At 47.8% G+C, this 18,121-nt stretch overlaps 1 protein-coding gene across 2 annotated transcripts in view; it reads right to left on the reverse strand.

Moving 5' to 3' along the window:
- Nucleotides 1-9,065: 9,065 nt before the first annotated feature.
- Nucleotides 9,066-18,121, reverse strand: part of CHST3 (carbohydrate sulfotransferase 3) — a 46,882-nt gene continuing 37,826 nt past the window's right edge. Inside the window, exons 3-4 of one of the 2 annotated variants that reach the window (XR_007357679.2) lie at nt 14,622-17,376; nt 9,066-14,588 (exon numbers count right to left, since the gene is read on the reverse strand). Coding sequence is in view for 1 of the 2 variants with exons in the window: in XM_048858115.2 (XP_048714072.1) it covers nt 16,134-17,376 (1,243 nt within the window). In the remaining variant the exon portion in view is untranslated. Of the gene's footprint in view, nt 17,377-18,121 lie in introns of both variants that reach the window. The other variant, XM_048858115.2, reaches the window with a different exon arrangement.

Genomic DNA, 18,121 nt, shown 5'->3' on the forward strand with positions numbered 1-18,121 from the left:
AAGGACTGGAAGGAGGGTGCTAAAGATGTGGTTGCTTAAAGATGCCTTGTAGTAAATTGAAATATAGAGAAACAACCCTTCCCATTATTGAAATGTATTATTTGTCCCACAGTAGTGCCCAAAGGTCCCAGTCAGGATTGGAGCCTCATTGTGCTGGGTGCTGTACAAATATGGAATAAAAGACAGTCCCTGTCCCAAGAAGTTTGCAATCAAAAGCCATGAGCCTGGAAAGTTTTATGCCAATATCTAATTTAAAGCATGTGAATAGTCTCATTGAAGTCCTTAAAGTGAAGCATGTGTGCAAGTATTTGCAAGATCAGGGCCTAAATACAGTCAAGAGGCAACAAGAAGAGTAGAATCAAGAGGCAACAAGAAGAGTAGAATACAATAGACGGAGAAAGAGGGGAGACAAAGGTGATTGCAAGAGGAACACAAGGTTGAATACGTTCTTAGCTAAGTGCACAGATTGGAGGCACAAATGTTTGTTTCTTATAAGTTAGGTGGAAAAGATATTAATGAATCACTAACTGGCCACCTGCCAAGTCAGCATCATTAAGCAGTTTACTATAGTCAGCATGGAAGAGGGGGTCCAGTGATTTGGATAGGACGTTCATATATAGAGCATATGAGATTTTTCTCTTCTTTCATTCATCAGCGTGCTCTTGACAGTTCAACTTTTCCTGTGGCTTTCCTTAATTAAAGCCTTTGTCACAATTAGCTTCTGAGAATTGTTCATGAAGTCACAAAGAGGGGATTATTTGAGGTGTGAAATAAACAGCAAGAGCCAATGAGCTCTGAAGAAATAAAGGCCAAGAGGTTCAAACCTGGGTGCCTAGAACTGCCTCCTAAATCCATGTCTAGTCACCTAGCAAGAAGTGGTCTGATCTTCAAAGATTCCCAGCTCTCGTAATTCCCAGAGGTTGCTGGAGTTGTTCAGCACCTCTGCTAAAGGGAAGCCTGTGTTGCTTGATAGGGGTAAAAAGCCGCATGTGAGGAACATATCTATGGTGTCTCCAGGGCCAGGTGTCCAAGAGCTCAGCATGAAAATCTAGCCTTCATTTAGGTATCTCACTAGGAGTTGAGCCCTTTAGAAATATCTGACCCCCATTGGATCAGCTTTTCCATTGCTTTGTTCTCTCCTCCCTGTCTCTGCTCTTCCTTTCAGTGTCTTGATTTGTTTTGCATTCTGCCTGTTCACTGATCTGTTTTTCTAGTGGATTTTAGGTTTCTCTGTCACCTCTCTGCTCTTTTTTTCATAGTTTCTCCAAGGTGAAATGAAACCTAATAATAACTGAGTGTGAATAAAATTTTAAAATCAGTAATGTTGCAGGGGCCTTGATGCTAGACAAAATGAATTATTAGGTGTATTTTCAAAATGAACCACTAAGGAGCTGATCCTGCAAAACCTTCTCATACAATTATTTCAAGGGGACTTAATGAGTAAATATCTGTAGGACTGGGCCCTAGAGGACAAAACAGCAGCCAACCAGTAAATACCTTGTGCTCTGGCACACCATTATGCACTTTAATGTGCTGTATTTTTACAGCTAGGGACCCAGAAAATTCCCAGGACTCTGTGCTGGATCAAGGTCAATATCACCTTGTTGGTATTCCATGACCTGCACAGAAAGCCTCAGCAGCTGTTCCTGGCCTGCAGCTGAGACTGCAAGTTCCACTTACTCCCAGTCATTCCTTGCAGGTTTCTACTGAACTTTGCATCCTGCAGGTAGATCTCATGGAGGTCAAAGATGCTTCCCCCCGCCCCATGAGCAGACAGTCTCCCCTGCTCTGAGCAATCTGTGCTACTGAATCACCTGGTTTGGACTGGTGTTTTCTAACCCCTAGAGCATCAAACCAAAATGTTCACTCATGGTCACAGTCACTCTAATGCGATGTGTGCATGTCTACACCCACATACCATGTTAAAAGGATTCTCTTTGATGGGCTTATGGTGAGGATTTGTAGTGGCTCTCTGCACCAAGGTGAAGATTGGAGGTCCCCCCACACCTGCAGCAGTGCTGACTACCTGCATCACTCCTGGGTTATTACTAATCAATGCTTTACCACTGTTGTAACCACACCTGTGTTGGTATTTCTTGCTCAGGCCTGTACCACTCGCCACCCTGACCTGCTTGCTCCCTTGGCACATAAATTGTAACAGAGCATAGAGATCTCCAGCACAGGTCTGTGGGGTGCTGAGAGGATTAAGGGCCTTCTTCACTGTCACGGGAATTTTCTTGTGGTCCCAGAAATATCTGGTAGTCAACTGCTGTGCTATTCCAGCATTGTGCTGATTGCCACCTTTTGCTCCCCTTTGATTCCAGCTCTGGACCTCCTCCCCTGGGGATCCAGTGGGGCACTGGCCGAGGTTCACTGCTCTAAGGTTCTCCCAGACACCCGGTGTTTTTCTCTGCATGAAAGCAATGGGAGTCTGGGTTTAACAATATCACTTTTACGTGCACAATCCAGAAATCAGAGTGGGTAGCTGCCGCCAAGAGTTCTCAGATCTCTGGTCTCTGCAGCTACAGCCATCTCTTTGCAGAATGTCAGCAGCTGCACACAGCCCATCCGTTAGCCCAGGGAAGGGGACACCCAGTGGCACCTCTCATGCTCTCCCCTTCCTCAAGATTAGGAGACTTTCCATAGTGTCTCCAGTCCCCACCTGCTAGTTCTGTAGTGTGAACAAGCCTGAGCAGGTAACACACACCATATGGGGGTGTTGCAGTGCCAGTACCCCCTCCCTCCCCATCATCTTGGGGTCAGGTACATGCATGGTAGCCCCACAGTTAAGTCAATATGGTTGCTCTCAGCCACCAGGCTGCATAGTCCAATGGCCAAAGTCAACAGGACTCCTTGACTGCAGGGGAGCACAATCCAATGGCCAGAGTCAATACAGCCACCTTCAACTGTAGGGTGGGGTGGCCAAGTGGCCAGTGCCTGGGGGCCATCACCAGGGGATGGCAGCCCCGGTAGGGGGGCCCAGGCCCACCCAACTCCACCAGGCCCCAACCCAAGGTGGTGACAGTGGCAGAGTGGTCCACCACTGTGTCAGCAGGGAATCCCCCTGAAACACACTGACCTCATAAGGGTGGGAGGTACCACTCCCTCACCCACCCTGGGTCACTTCCTAATGGCTTTTCTGCAGCAGCAGTCCGTAGGGCATCAAGGACTCCAGGCTCTCCAGCACCAAACACTCCCTGGAGTTCCAATAGCAGCAGGGCTCTGGTCCAGGTCTTGGGCTCCTAGAGATAAGGGCTGGAGCCTCTACTAAGCATCCTTCCTCCTTGGCAGTCTACCCAGACTGACCTATGCTGCTCCCTTTTATACTGCAGCAGCAGTTGGAGACTGCCCAGCAGAGTGGAGGGGGCGTGGCTTCAGATGCTAAGAGCGCTGCTTTAACCCCTTCTGCTCCAGTGCGGGGCCAGTCCACCCCATCACAGGTGGTCACAGCCACCTCAGGCTCATCAGCTGCCATGCTGGGCCATGTTTGTCAGGTGTCCTGATTCAGTTGGGGCAAGACAGTGTTGTTAATCAGTGATGTGTTCCCTCTCTGTCCTGGGCGGCTTGGACAAGGGAGGAGAAATGCTTGGGGCGGGCTGTGCCTGCAGTTCTCCTCTCTGACCATTGCCCTGCTGCTGGGGACCCAGAGTTTGTGCCCATTTGCTACCAGTCTGATGGCTTCCTTGCTCTGAGTTCAATACACTTCAGGGTGAAGCAGCTGAGCTTGCCTTTGGCTGATGCACACTGCAGAGGAAAGGCAGCTGCCCTAGGGAGAATGCTCCAGAGGAGAGGGGATGAAGGAAAGAGTGACAGGAAGGGGGAGACATTAGGGTGCCTGAATGGGGTTGCCATCCGCCCGCTGGAGAGGCTGGAGCTGAAGGTGCCGGGTGCTGCCCCAGCGGCCCTGAAGGAAACTGGCCATGAGGCCAGTCCCCACAGGAAGGCAAGGGAGGGAGGGAGAAGGGGAAGTCAAGCTCTGTTGTGTGGGAGGTGGAGGGTGCATGGCTAAAGGCTGTGTGGGCTGCTGGGGGTCTCCATGCATTGAAACAAGTGTCAGAACATCAGGATGGGTCTTCACACCTTCGGGACTCTCCTGTCACAGCTGGCAGACTGGATGTTTGCCATGCTGATTAATAAAAAGAAAAGGAGGACTTGTGGCACCTTAGAGACTAACCAATTTATTTGAGCATGAGCTTTCGTGAGCTACAGCTCACTTCATCGGATGCATGCCGTGGAAACTGCAGCAGACATTATATACACACAGAGACCATGAAACAATACCTCCTCCCACCCCACTGTCCTGGTGGTAATAGCTTATCTAAAGTGATCATCAAGTTGGGCCATTTCCAGCACAAATCCAGGTTTTCTCACCCTCCGCCCCCCCCCCACACAAACTCACTCTCCTGCTGGTAATAGCCCATCCAAAGTGACCACTCTCTTCACAGTGTGTATGATAATCAAGGTGGGCCATTTCCTGCACAAATCCAGGTTCTCTCACTCCCTCACCCCCCTCCAAAAACCACACACACAAACTCACTCTCCTGCTGGTAATAGCTTATCCAAAGTGACCACTCTCCCTACAATGTGCATGATAATCAAGGTGGGCCATTTCCAGCACAAATCCAGGTTTTCTCACCCCCCCACCCCCATACACACACAAACTCACTCTCCTGCTGGTAATAGCTTATCCATAGTGACCACTCTCCCTACAATGTGCATGGTAATCAAGGTGGGCCATTTCCAGCACAGATCCAGGTTTTCTCACCCCCCCCACCCCCATACACGCACAAACTCACTCTCCTGCTGGTAATAGCTCATTTTGCAACTTTCCTTGTTGTGAACAAACACCATTCCCACCGCAATCTGCAGAACATATTAGTTGGGAAGAAAATTAATTGTTTTTAAAAGCCTGAAAACCACACCAGCTGTGAGGCCCTGCAAATTGAGAAAGTCACCGTATTGCCAATGCCCAAAGCAGTCAAACCATGAATCAGGGCCCCAGAAATCAGGAGGCTGGCTTAAAAATCATGGGATTTAAAAAACAAAAAGTTGGGTGTTTTTTATTTCCCTTCTGTTTTTTGAAATTGTAGTGTGCACTCAGCTCATGTTTTCCAGCTTTGCTCTGCAAATGTGCAGAGTTCTCTACTAGGAACTGTTGGGGTTTATTTTCAATGAAAGCTGAGATTCTGTCGCAGTCACATGGATCCAGAAGGTGGGGCTTTAAGAAAAACACCAAATAGTGTGAGACTCAGTATAAAATTGCAAGAGTTGGCAGCCCTGCATTTGTATAACAATCATCAAAAAGTCACCCGACTGGAGCCAAGACCTATCCAGCATCCGAGAGACTGAGGACACTCAAGCTTATTTGGAAAATTGCCCTTGTAAAAATGTTTCAAACTCTACTGGCAGCTCTCCATTTGGGCCAGGTTCGTTCCTGAAAATCTCAGCCCCGTTGCATATAGCATCTACAATTTCGGCATTCAGAAAATAACATGGAGTTCCCCAGGAGGGATTCAGACTGGCTAGTGGGGAATATGAGCAATGCAGGAGCTCTGGCTTACACGAGAGAAACAGCAGCGTGTGAGCAGTTAAAACCCAGGCCTGGTTCCCACTTCTCAGTCATGTATTTTCACACTTTTTGGTAATAGTGTTATTTTTGCCCCTCTCTCCTCCTCGGCCTCTTCTCTTGGCTGCTGCTTATGTTAGCCCTCCATTAGGCAGTCAGTAAAACCTCTCTTGCTAATGGACATTAATGTGTTTCCTTCACCCCTCAAAGTAAATGGCTTCTCGTTCTCTTTCTGAGGTCCCTTTGTGGCATGGAGGGCTTTATGGGCAACACAGTGGAAACCCAACCCCCATGCTGCTGCCCCAGCTCCATTTTTCAGGCTGCCTGACTGTCCCCAGATGCCGCACTGGTGGCTGTTCCTAGTTTTAGATACCGTGTTTCAGGAGAAAGGGTGGAAGGGATTCAGAGGGGCTTTTTGATCAGACTGGCCTTGATTAGGGGGCCACGAGCCTGAACTGCTCAAGGACGGGTCTCGCTGTTCTTAGGAGTGAGTGGTGGCCAGCCTCAGCGCAGGAGCCAGCCCAGGCTTTGGAAGAATTCCGTGGATCTTGTTTCGGGTATTGGTTTTATTCGTGGCACTGTTCTGGTCTCCTTTCAGTGTGGCCTGAACTGTTCTTTTTAAAAAGCAAGGCAGCCACACTGGCTTTGCCATCTTGGCCTCCCAGGGCTATGTGGCCAGCAAGTCCCCTCCCTGCTGACCCCACAGCCTCTCCAGGGGTGCCTGACACGTCATTCTGGGATGGAAGGCAGGAGGATGCTGGGAGAGGATTGGGGTCTTTGAGTGGGTGAGAAAAAGAGAAGGAGCACAGCATTATACACCTGTAAAGCCTGGGATCTAGCACAAGGGCCAGCTGGCATGTATTTCTTGAACTGCAGCCAGCTTAATATTGTGATGGCCAAGGTCTTGCCTGGATCATATATGCTATATAGACAGTGAGGAGGATAATATTCAGCTGTTTGGAAGCTGTGCTGCATAACCTGCCTGTATGGAGGGTTCATGTCCAGTTGAATGGTAATGCAACATTTCCTTCCAGGTATTACCAGGGAATCATACTTTTCGGTGAACACATGAGGTCAAGCTTAGCACCTGATCCTCCTATGGGGAGCCCCATGCAGACAGACCCCAATCAGGATTGGGGCTTTAGTGAAATTGGGCAAGAAAGCCTTTGTAGGAAATGTAAATGATAGTTCTAGACACACTGGCATTTTCTCAGCCATCATCAACTGCTCTGCCACTCCTTGCTGGTCTGACCTGTCTTAATGGGGAGAATTACTTGCCCTATGCCCTGACTGAACCATTTGGCCTGCTAACACCAGTCTTCTGCAGCTTTTTGGATCACATGACAAGTTACTTTTGCTGCTTAGCTGTGGCATTACCAGGCAGCGGGGAGATGGCCTGTAGGATCAGTTTGTCATTTTTGGAGCTAAGTGTTGAATGAAGTGTTAGTTTTCACACTGCAGACATCTTCCTTTATCACAGTGGAAAGAATTCATAGTGCCCCAGTGTATAGGATATGTGTGAATCACTGCAGACATCTTTTTTGTTGCGAGGGCCCATAATGTGTACATGTGCCCTGCCATTTGCTTGTTTATGCATATTCCCAATTGCTCGCAGTCACACACAGTCTTATGTGCATGCACATACACATGACCATGGATCTGCATATTTGCAGACGCACATACTGACATACATCTGCCTGCAGATACGCATACATGTTCACAGACACATACATACACTTTCATACAAAGACAGACACACACAGGCATGCATGCACCTGAACAAGCGAGCAAGTCCATACCTACTTTATCTTTCAAGGAGTACAGCCATACATAGCCATCCCTTGTCCACCTGTCCCAGTGAATGAGACCTGCTCGTCCTTTTTTCTCCAAGCTCTGAGCACTCGGGTAAACCTTGTCCTGCTGAGCTTTTACTACCTGCCTGTTCTCTCAATAAACTGCGGGGCTGCATTTAGCAAGTCTTTTACTAGCTATTAAAAGATTACACCTCCAGGGGACCTGTTTACTATTTGGAGCCTGTGTCCAGCCATTTTGAAATGTATACCCTTTACGAGCATTTGTATACAAGCTCATTAATAGATCTGTGTGAAATTCACAATTGTTGTTTCACAAAGTTTGGCACAAACACTTTCACTGGTGTCTCCTTGTGGCTGAATTTTATTGACAATGTTTGTAAAGTAGCTATTTTAGCAATGGAAAGACAGGAACATGTAAATTTTCCCATTCTCTGGGCAAAATCACCCTTTCTCCAAAAAACAGGTCCATTTCTATTGTGTTTGCTGTTGCATTCATGAGGTGAGGACAAAGTACGCTGGAGGCAAGAGCCCTTGTTACCCTTTCTGCTGACCCCTAACAACGAGGAGTCCTTGTGGCACCTTAGAGACTAACAAATTTATTTGGGCATAAGCTTTTGTGGGCTAGAACCCACTTCATCAGATGCATGGAGTGGAAAATACAGTAGGCAGGTATAAATACCTGAAAAGGAGAAAAGATGGGAGTTGCATCACTGAGTGGGGGGGATCAGTGCTAACGGGGCCAATTCAGTTCGGGTGGATGTGCCCCATTTCCAACAGTTGACAAGAAGGGGTGAATATCAACAGAGGGAAAATTACTTTTTGTAGTGCTAACAAGGCCAATTCAATCACGGTAGATGTGGCCCATTCTCAACAGTTGACCAGGTGTGAGCTAGATGCTTGCTGGGGATGGGTAGGTTCCAACACTTCACTGCAGCATCTTCCTTCACTGGTTCCAGGGCTGGCCATAGGTATGCAAGGCCCTGAGCAAAGTGAGACAGAGCGAGTGGCTGTCTCCATCCCATCAATTACCCAGAATAACCCAGGCTGCCTTCCTCCCACTGCCTCTGAGCTGCAGCTAGTCTCACCATAGATGCTTGATTATGGGTGAGGAAAAGAAACAGGGTGGAGCCCAATGATTCTCTCTGATTTGTAAAGTCCTCTTGGGTACCTGAAGATGATATTTCCCATATTCATTTTAGCCTTTTCTTTTCCCTTTGATGGGTGGTAACATTCCTCTCTATATTTCTGATGGATTTGAAACCAACTTTTCTCTCCAACTCTGCAGTATTGGAGATAGCACCAGCTCTTGTGCACACAGCTCTGCTACCAAGGTTTGCTAAACAGCTGCCGCACAGCTCTCCTGACTGGAAATGAGCACCTGCAACTTCCATTTGAGTGAATGGCAGTTGAGTGCTCAGTACCACTGGGGTTGAGGAGGGCGACTAGCTTGTGTTTAAATTCTTGTCAGCAGAGCAGTTTCTGTTTTCATCCCCAGATCTTATTTTCCCAAGTGTCTTCCAATGTGTTGACTCTGAGCACCGTTGCTACTGCTACACGGATAAGGAGAGCAAGTCACTGCCCCAGGGGACCATGTTACACAGAGACTCTTACCAGCTGCTGCTGTGAATGTCTACGCTTCTCCCGCTGCCAAAAATAACAAGTGAATAAACGCCAGACACAGGAGATGCCTTTTTGGATTCTGCTCCATTGTGTTTTTAATTAAATAAGTCAAGTAAACCATCTTCTAACCGGTTACAGGGTTCACATTCATTTCTGTGCACAGAAGATTCAAACAAGAGTACTGAGTACTCTCCTCAGAGGATGTGTATGTCAGCGCTTCCAGCAGCTGGCAGACCACAGTGGCTCCGGGAGTGTAACAAACCCTGTGTAACATCACTGCTATGGAGCCAGGCAGGCCTTTAAGCTAAACCCTCGACACAGGGCCAGTAAGAAAATAGCTGGACATTGGTTTAGCTGTTAGTTTGGTAAAAATCCCTAGGTGGCAGCACAGAGTTCTTTGCATGGAGATAAATAAACGAGGGATGCTGGACTCCCTTAGGTGTACGCTTCCAGCTGCCCAAGGAACCCCATCCCAGTGCATTTCCCTTTGAAGCCTGTCTGATGCCCTGGCTGACCCTCCCTTGCCTCCTGTCCCCTTGGATTTCTCCCCACAATGTGGACAGCCCCTGCCGCTAAAGTTACGTCTGCTTTCCCAGAGGAAGGCGTTCTGATTTAAACACATGGAACCGCTCTCCTGGGCTGTGTGATGTCAGCCATTGGAGAGGGCCAGGCGCCCGAGATTCCTCCCTTTGAGTTGAAAAGCCAAGACGGATGAGAGGAGGAAGAAGGGAAGGAAGAAAACAGCTGAAGTAACAAAGCAGCTCTCCATTTTACAGCCTTAGGAGCACAGATGGCAGTTGTGAGCCTTCCTCTCGCTGCCCTGCTGGGGTGACACACAGCATAGCAGCAAGTCAAAGGCTCCATTCAGACCCTGCTGCCAGCTCCTTCTCTTTCTCCATGCCTCTCCCCACCCGAAATGTTAGTGAGTGAAGGGCCCTCCCCCCATGAACTAGCCTGATAGCTGGAGGTTGCAATGCTGCAGTAGGGCAAGGGAGCTGGGGTTCAGGAGAGTACGACAGGCTGGCTGCATGCAGTGCTTTCTTCTAGCATCTGAGCCTGGTCCCTGTCCTATAGGACAGAGAAAGGGAGAGAATGTGTAGCTCTATGGAACACAGCAGAGAAAGAATGTGGTGTTAGAAACTTCCCTTTCCATATCTAATAAGTGGAACACAGAGGAATAGTCCTTTTATGTGCCAAGGTCAGAAACTGTCTCTCTCCCCCAGCCTGAAGATATGTTCATGGAGTGAGAGAGAAAAAACCTTTAAATAAACAAATAACTGGTGAATGACTCTCTTGTGCTTGGGAAGGTCAAGTGACTGGCTGAGCTGAGAACTGACTCCCTCTGTCTATCCTAGGGCTATGTACAGAGAAGATAGCCATCCAGCGTGATTCCCATGAGCTGCTAATGAATTCAGCCCGGCCCTGAGGGACTGCTCCTGCAATGAGACAGAATTCCTGTCCCTACGCCAAATCCTACCCGGATTTAAGAACCACTGAAGTCAAGTGGGATTGCAATAGGTGTAAATCATGGCAGGATTTGGCCTTCCATATCTAGTCATATATCCCACATTCATCTACCAAACCTCAGCTCTATTGCAACCTTCCTCCCCATCTCTTAGGATGAGAGGACCTGGTATCAGCTCCCACCTGTGGGGGGGGGGGGGGAAGGAATGGATAAACCCCCATATTTACTTCTCATTATGCACAGGTCTGATTCCAGATGGGCTCCCCAGAGGCCAACAGCCACTCTTTTATGCCACTGAGGCATGTATCCTTTCACTTCCTGTGCATTTCTGTGTTTTCCCAGGCCATAAAATTATATCCAAAGCCTTTGTCCTGTCTGGGATTCATTGTGTGTCTCAGGGCTAGTCTACACTAGAACGCTACAGCTGCACTGATGCAGCTGTGTCGCTGTAGCGTGTCTGGTGAAGATGCTCTCCCGTCAGCACAATAAAACCCTCTCCACAAGGGGTGGTACCTATGTCGACCCAGTGCTGTCCGCACCGGCGCTTAGGTCAGTGGAAGTTACGTCGTGCTGGGGGTGGCTTATTCACACCCCTGAGCAACGTATACCGACATAACGCAGTGTCAACAAGCTCTCAGCTTGTGAAATGGGCCATTTGAAAGGCTGTCATTTTAAAAGTGCTACAAATAGTTTCGTGTCTTACACAGCCTGAGTTCGCCAATTTTTGAGATTTTTTTTCAACCATGCTTTCCTTAAAAAATAAGAGCTATTTTCCTCCCTCCTGTTGCTGTGTGAAGCCCCCTGACTCCCCCAATAACAGGGAACAGTGAACCTAATCCGGTTCAGTTAGAGTGTGTAGGTGTTAACTTGTAACAATAGCAGATAGTCGTTTTGAGACAGAAGTGTGATTTTTGTTTGTTTCTGGGTGTTAAGAAAACAGACATCTCAGAACAACAGCATTTTGTTTGAAATCGTAACTGTGCTGCTCTGAGTTTAACTGTTTACCTTTTTTCCATTTCTTGGGATATTTCTTGTCTGCCTGTTTTTGGGTGTAGCTCAGACTCCCTGCTAATAAAATATTTCCCCTCTTTTTCATATAATAAATAAATAAATTCCCTTTGCAGTTTACAATATTAAACCCTCCATTCTCTGAACGGTTCTACATGTTGCAGGAAGTGGCAGCCTCTTTCCTGCCAGATTGCCGCCCTTGTAAACAAAAAAAAAAAATAAAAATAAACTTTTGGAAAGCACAAACAAAACAAACAATAGCAATAATAACGCCTCATTTCATCAGAACCAAAGTGCTGGTTGGAGCTCCAAGTAAACACACTCTCTCCTACCGACTGCACGAGGACCGTTTCCACTGGGGGCTCCCTCCTGGAGCTGGCAAAGTAAGTTTGATCAAGAAGTGGTGTGGATCTGATTCATGGCTACCCTGCACCTTGGTGCTGATCCAAACCTGCCAAAGTCAGTGGGAGTCTTTCCATTGACTTAAATAGGCCTTGGCTCAGGTCCACTGGGTGGTCATATTGCGTAAATCATAACCATTTTGTTTTGGGGACCTTTTACAGCCACTTTATACTGATGCAAATGATGACACAAGGTAGAGGGCAACTGCAAATAGGGCCCCTTATGCTGTACCTATAGCTCTTGTTGTCTTGAGTATATTGAAGAAATGCTCCAGAATGCATTAAGGCCCTTTTTCTAGAAAGCACCTCTATTCAGGCCAGCTCTTATGCACATGCTTATTATTAAGGTGTGCTTAAAGTTATGCCATGCTTAAGTGCTTTCCTGAATTGAAGCCTAAGTCTGCTACCTCTCCAAAGATAAACAAATTATAATACAAGATGTGGCAGTTAGAGGACAGATTGTGAATATTAAAGAAAGAGAAGTCAAAACTGATTGTGTGCACCAGAGGGTCTGTGAGTTTGAAGGAGGAAGCTGTTGTATATTTGCCCTTTATGGTTTATATACCTATAGATAGTAATTTCAATGTGCTCTTCAGTGGGTGCAGAGCAAAATTTGGGTTTCACAAACAACTCCACATGTGAGTTGCAAGGGCATACACAGAAAATCCCCCACTGAAGCATGTATTTGTTAATTTCTTTTCACTTCTCTAAGCTTCATTTAGCCATAAGTAATTCCTTGAAAAACTGTAAAGATGTAACGGTAGTTTAGGCCCAAAATTTAGGGATAGAAATTTTTTTATTTTTATTTTTTTACAAAACCTGCTATTAGTCAATGTTTTCATGATTATTTTTAAACTCCATTGGAAACAGTTTCCACCTTTTTGTAGCAACATTCTCTTTGCAATATCTGCAACCCAAACACTGCAGAATTGTGCTAGTACAAGGGAGCTGACAAGTGAAACTGCCTGGCATAGGTGCTGGAACTGGGGTGCTGCTGCACCTCCTGGCTTGAAGAGGTTTCCATCATTTACAGTTTGGTTCAATGGCTTTCAGCAGCCCCATTATAAAAATTGTTCCAGCACCCCTGCTGCCTGGTCTGTTTTCCCTGGTTACTTTCTGCATCACAGTTTGGACAAACTGCGTAACCAGTGTAAAATAAATTCATATCTTTAAAAAACTATTTTAGTTTAACAATATAAGGTGTTGTTAGTAACCCTGGGAGGGAGATGTGGATTGTTGCTTTTTTAAAAAAGAGAACTGTGATGTGGTGTGTACTCCACACAGGCCCTGAAAGGGTTAATGTAGGACTGAGGGACCAATTAGGGTACTTGGCTGTACCTGGAGGGAAAGCCAGGCTTAACTGAACAAGAGACTCAGCTGGGCTGGAGCAGGCTAAATTATAAAGCCAGGAAGTTTGCTGCCCAACGGGACTGCAGGGAGACTGTCTGAGGTTTCTCTCTGGGAGCAGAGAGGAGGGGAGATGAAAACCCAAGAGGGAGAATAAGCACCAGGGTTCTAACCCTAAAACAATGGTTAACCCCAGAGGAGTTGTGGGGAAAGGAAGCCTGAGAGAGCTAGGTGGGAAGAAGCCCAGGGAAAACAGCAGCAAGGGGTAGGACCATGCAGACCATGGCTGCTTGTTACAGGGTTCCTGGGCTGGAACCCAGTGTAGAGAGCAGGCCTGGGTTCTCCTACCAGCCACTTGGAAGCAGCACGGAAGCACTGGAGAGGAGCTCTAGACAGCTGGTTTGGAGATTTATTTTGTTACCCTGGAAGGGGAGGACTATAGTGATCTGGCCGAAGGGCCAAACCACAAAAACAGAGCCCCTTGAGTCAGAGAGTGAGAGACAGCAGGGCATGCAGTGAGCAGTGGAAGGGGGCACCGGAGTTGGACAGAGCTGTTCCCCCAAAGTGACCAGGAGGAGGTGCCACCTAGCTCTCCCTGTGACAGGGACACTGTCCATTTTTTCATGGGTGAAGGTTAGGGGCATACACTATGTTAAAGTACACTGAGGACTGAGAATTTCAGCCATTACCCTGCATTTATTTTTGCATGATTTTCTTTCCCTTGCTGATTTCATATCGGTTGCTCAAACAGGGGTGTGCTCTGGCACAACAATGGCCATAAACGGGATGTGCCTGGATCCCCGTCCTGCATTAGCGTCTCCCCTATGCTGATCACCCATGTCAGCAACAGCTTACTCCGTCTACCTGCTGTCCAGTTCCAGTTTACCAGTGCTCCTAGGCCATGTCCATGGATCCATGGGAGATTAGGGGGACTGCTCCCCTGCCCAGCTGTGCCCGCCCCCACCCTTGTGCATGAGAATTCTGATATTCTCTCATGCTAGTGCATGAGATTAGGAAGTGAATCCGACCACGGATGAAACTGACTGCCTAAAGTATTGATAAATGCACAAGGTAAACACACTGAAAAACAGAGAAATGTCTCTTGCAATCTCTCTAAATTTGAATAATTTGTGACAATAGGAAGTAAAGATAAGTTCAGAGAGAAGTTTGTGTGTTGACAGTATCCCTTTAAATGTGATTTAAAACAAAACCCTGATGCTGCCCCTTGAAAAATTACTTTTTAAAAAAAAAATCACTTCCAGCTCAGATCTTGTTCCATGTTTCTTCCCTGAGGATGTATTTAAGGATGAGGGGACTCAATGGGGGCATCAGAATAATTATGGGGCTGAAAAGGAGTCTGAAGACCTCTTCTGCAGTAAGAAAAGGAGTACTTGTGGCACCTTCTGCAGTAGTTTCCGGGTTGCCCCAGGAAGAGATCAAACTCCAGGAAGCAAAAACCAAACCTAACTGTGGATTGGACAAGGGGTGAAACAGGCTAGGAATTCGTCTGCTGCAATCTGAGACCATCTCTTTCTGTTATGGAAACTATTCCTATTGCCTAATTTTGGAGGAGTTCCTACTTGCCTGCATCCCAGTCTCTCTTCTCCCCACTCTCCTACCACAAAAAGCTAATTGGTACAAACTATTTCCCTCTGCTTTGGGCAGGAGAATTGCTGGCAGCCTCCAACCAGCACTTCCAAAGATATACAAACAATAGCAAGGACAAAATATAAATACAATTACAGAAACACCCTGCCGCCCCCAGCCAAGAAATCTTTCAGTATCGATCTCTAGACACCAGCAAATGATCATTGAGGAACCCAGCCTCTGTGGTGGTGGTGGAAGACAAAACAGCTGATGGCACCTTGGAAGGAGACCAGTTGAATCCCCAGGGATAGAGAGCGTTGCTTTCACTTTCTCTCTCTCTCTTAAATAATGTTTTCATTGTCTCCCTGCCATCTCTCAGCTGCTGGTTTTGGTGCACTTGATAACAAGCAGCTGAGGTGGAAAATGCTGCACCAGTGCCAGTGATCATGGTGTAGCTGTTTGCTGGCTCTGCCACATGTTTTCCCGATGTCCTGGCATTTTGCTCTTCCGAGAGCATGGTCTGAGGGAGTGTGCTCACTCCTGTATGACTCAGTCACATCTCTCAAGGTTTAACAGGCTGTTGGTATATTTAAAGGTCCGTAGATATGCACAAAGTGTCCTAGGCATGAGTGTTTGTCAGCGTAAGGCAGCAGCAGTCAGGATGGGAGAAGAGAGTTCCCCCGACCCCTCTCCCTGGGGATTTACTAAGAGGTTTCTTGGCAACAAACCCCAACCAAGTCCCTTTCTGACAGTTCCATCAACCCAACCAAACACAGCTTAGCGAGGTCTTTAAGTTTGCCCAAGGCAGTATCAGTGCAACCCTCGGCTCCTCTCACCTCCTCGCTCATGCTCGGCGAGATGAGGGATTTTAAAGTGTACGAATATTTTTAAAACATACAATTCTCTCTTTGGATGTTTAGTGCAGAAATGCCCTTTGACAGAAGGGTGGCGCTTGTGCAGAGAAGAAAGCTAAGAGGTGAGGTATGGAAGCTAGTACCTATTGCTTTGGTTCTCCCCACTGCCAGCTTCTGAGCTCCATTTAGTTTCAAAGGGTGGCCACGTTATAATCCATCTAGACGAGCCAGAGCTCCTGGATATTACTGCGTTCCCCCTGCTGTCCACGGAGAATCAGAAAGCACCTCGCTAGGATGAGGAGTGCATGGCAAACACAAACCTTATAAACGAGGATGTGATACGTGTCAGCAAGGGATAGTGGCCCCTTTCCACTTGCCCTTTTCCTGCTTCCCCAGCTGTTCTTATGCTCAGGTTTTTCTTTTTTCAGTCTAACCGTATGTTTCCATATGGAAACCCAGCAATGAGGGATCTTACGTGATCCAGAAGGCCCTCCTTTCCTCTAGCAAACTGATGGATCTGTTTGTGAGGGTCTCTTGGTCGCTGGCCAGCTTGTAGCCAAACAGATGCATGGCTGGGCCGCAGACGCTCTGCACCACCTGGGCCAACTTGAAGGGGATGCTGAAGCGCCACTTCTCGAACTGCTCCGAGGAGTTCTTCTGGGTGGAGTAGATGCCACTGCTGTCCTGAGGTGCCTGGGTGTTCTTCTGGATCCAGTCCTCCACCTGTTGGGTGAGGCTGATGCCAGCAAACTTGTACATCTCCTTGGCGTTTTGGAGGGGTGACCTGGCAATATCCTCATAGCGGATCAGCATGTAGCGGCCCCGCAGCCAAGCTGGCTGCCTCAGGCCAAGTTCAGCGGAGAGGCGGATGCTCTCGCAGTTCCCCCGCAGCCTCTGCACCTCATCCTCGTTGAGGGGAGCTGCTCCTTCTGAAGCCCATTTTTTCCAGGTTTCATATTTGCCTGAGAAGGCCACAATGCGAGAGGCCAGCACCGCCCGGGGGTCCCGCACCAGTTGGATGATCCTCATGTCTAGACGAGGGTCTTCGACCAGGGGTCGTAAGAACTCCAGCTGCCGAATTCGCACTGTCTTGAGTGCCACATGATTCTTGTGCAGGCAGGCTTCTGCAGCGAGGGTCATGTTGAGGGGGCCACAGCGGCGGTTTTTGCAATGGTACTTCTCAAAGACCTTCTTGACGAAAGGAGTGCAAACGGGGTCCTCGCACAGGGAGCGGCTTGAGCCCCGCCGGAACATATACGGGGTCAGGTGGTCATCAGGGAGCGGGGTGATGAAGTTCTCCAGGATGTAGAGGTCACAGAGGAACAGCTGCTTCAAGACATCTCGGTAGACGAGGGCCGACCCCACTGCATTTGCTCCGCCTGGCTCGAATGACACTGTCCTCTCTATGTGCCACAGTGGCTCGAAGAGATAGAAAATGTTGCCCTGTTGGTTGAAGAACTCTCCCACGAAGGAGGAACCTGTGCGGGTGGTGGCCATCAGGAGCACATGTCTCCGGGGTCCCTGAGCTACAGCAGGCTCCCTGGTCCCTCCCAGCTGCAGGGTGACATTCTGAAGCCGGCTCTTGAGTTGAGAGAAGGCAGAGTCCAGCTCGCTGAGGGACAAGAGGGACCCATTTTCTGACAGCACTAGGCCAGGGTCTGTGCTGTTGACCTCCATCAGAGATTGTGGGGCTTGCTTCAGCTTGTCTGATACCCTACCAACAAAGAGAACAAAACCACAAACAATAAGGCAGTGGTTAAAAAGGGGGACATTTAGATTTTCACCTCTAAGCACCTGAATTCATCTTATTTCACCTGAGGCCTAACGTGTTCAGTAGTTTCAATTTACTCTCTTGTGCCCCTCTGTCCATACTGCAAAGCCAACACAGACTGGCACAACTGGCAGGCTCTTCAGGAGAGGTACAGTTTTGGAGTAGCAGTACGAGCTGCAGGTCGGGATTAATGGGCAGTGGCAGAGCTGTAAGGGAACCCAGGAGTAGAACAGCAGGACATGCTGCAGGTTAGGACTGAGGTACTTTTGGTGTAACTGCTTAAAGGAAGTTTGCACAGCATACGTCCCCTCTATTCATCCTTCGTTTTCTCAACTGCTAACATTTATCAGCTTTTAAAAAAGAAAAGCCCTAGGGCAGGTCTACACTGGAAACTTACATCGGCATAGCAACATCTCTCCCGGATGAGAAAAATCCACACCTCTGAGAGATGTAGTTAAGCTGACCTAACACAGTATAGACAGCACTGTGGCCAGAAAAAGTCTTCCATTGACCTAGCTACTGCCTCTCAGGGACATGGATTAACTGGAATGAAGGGAGAACTCTCCTGTCACTATAGTGAGTGTCTGCACTGAAACGCTGCTACAGCTGCACCACTGCAGGTGTGCCACGGTAGCATTTTAAGTGTAAACACAGCCTAAATAAAAACCCTCCTCATTCCCTCAGTATG

Source organism: Caretta caretta, chromosome 7 (assembly GCF_965140235.1).
Source record: "Caretta caretta isolate rCarCar2 chromosome 7, rCarCar1.hap1, whole genome shotgun sequence".
In the NCBI taxonomy this organism is placed as follows: domain Eukaryota; kingdom Metazoa; phylum Chordata; order Testudines; family Cheloniidae; genus Caretta; species Caretta caretta.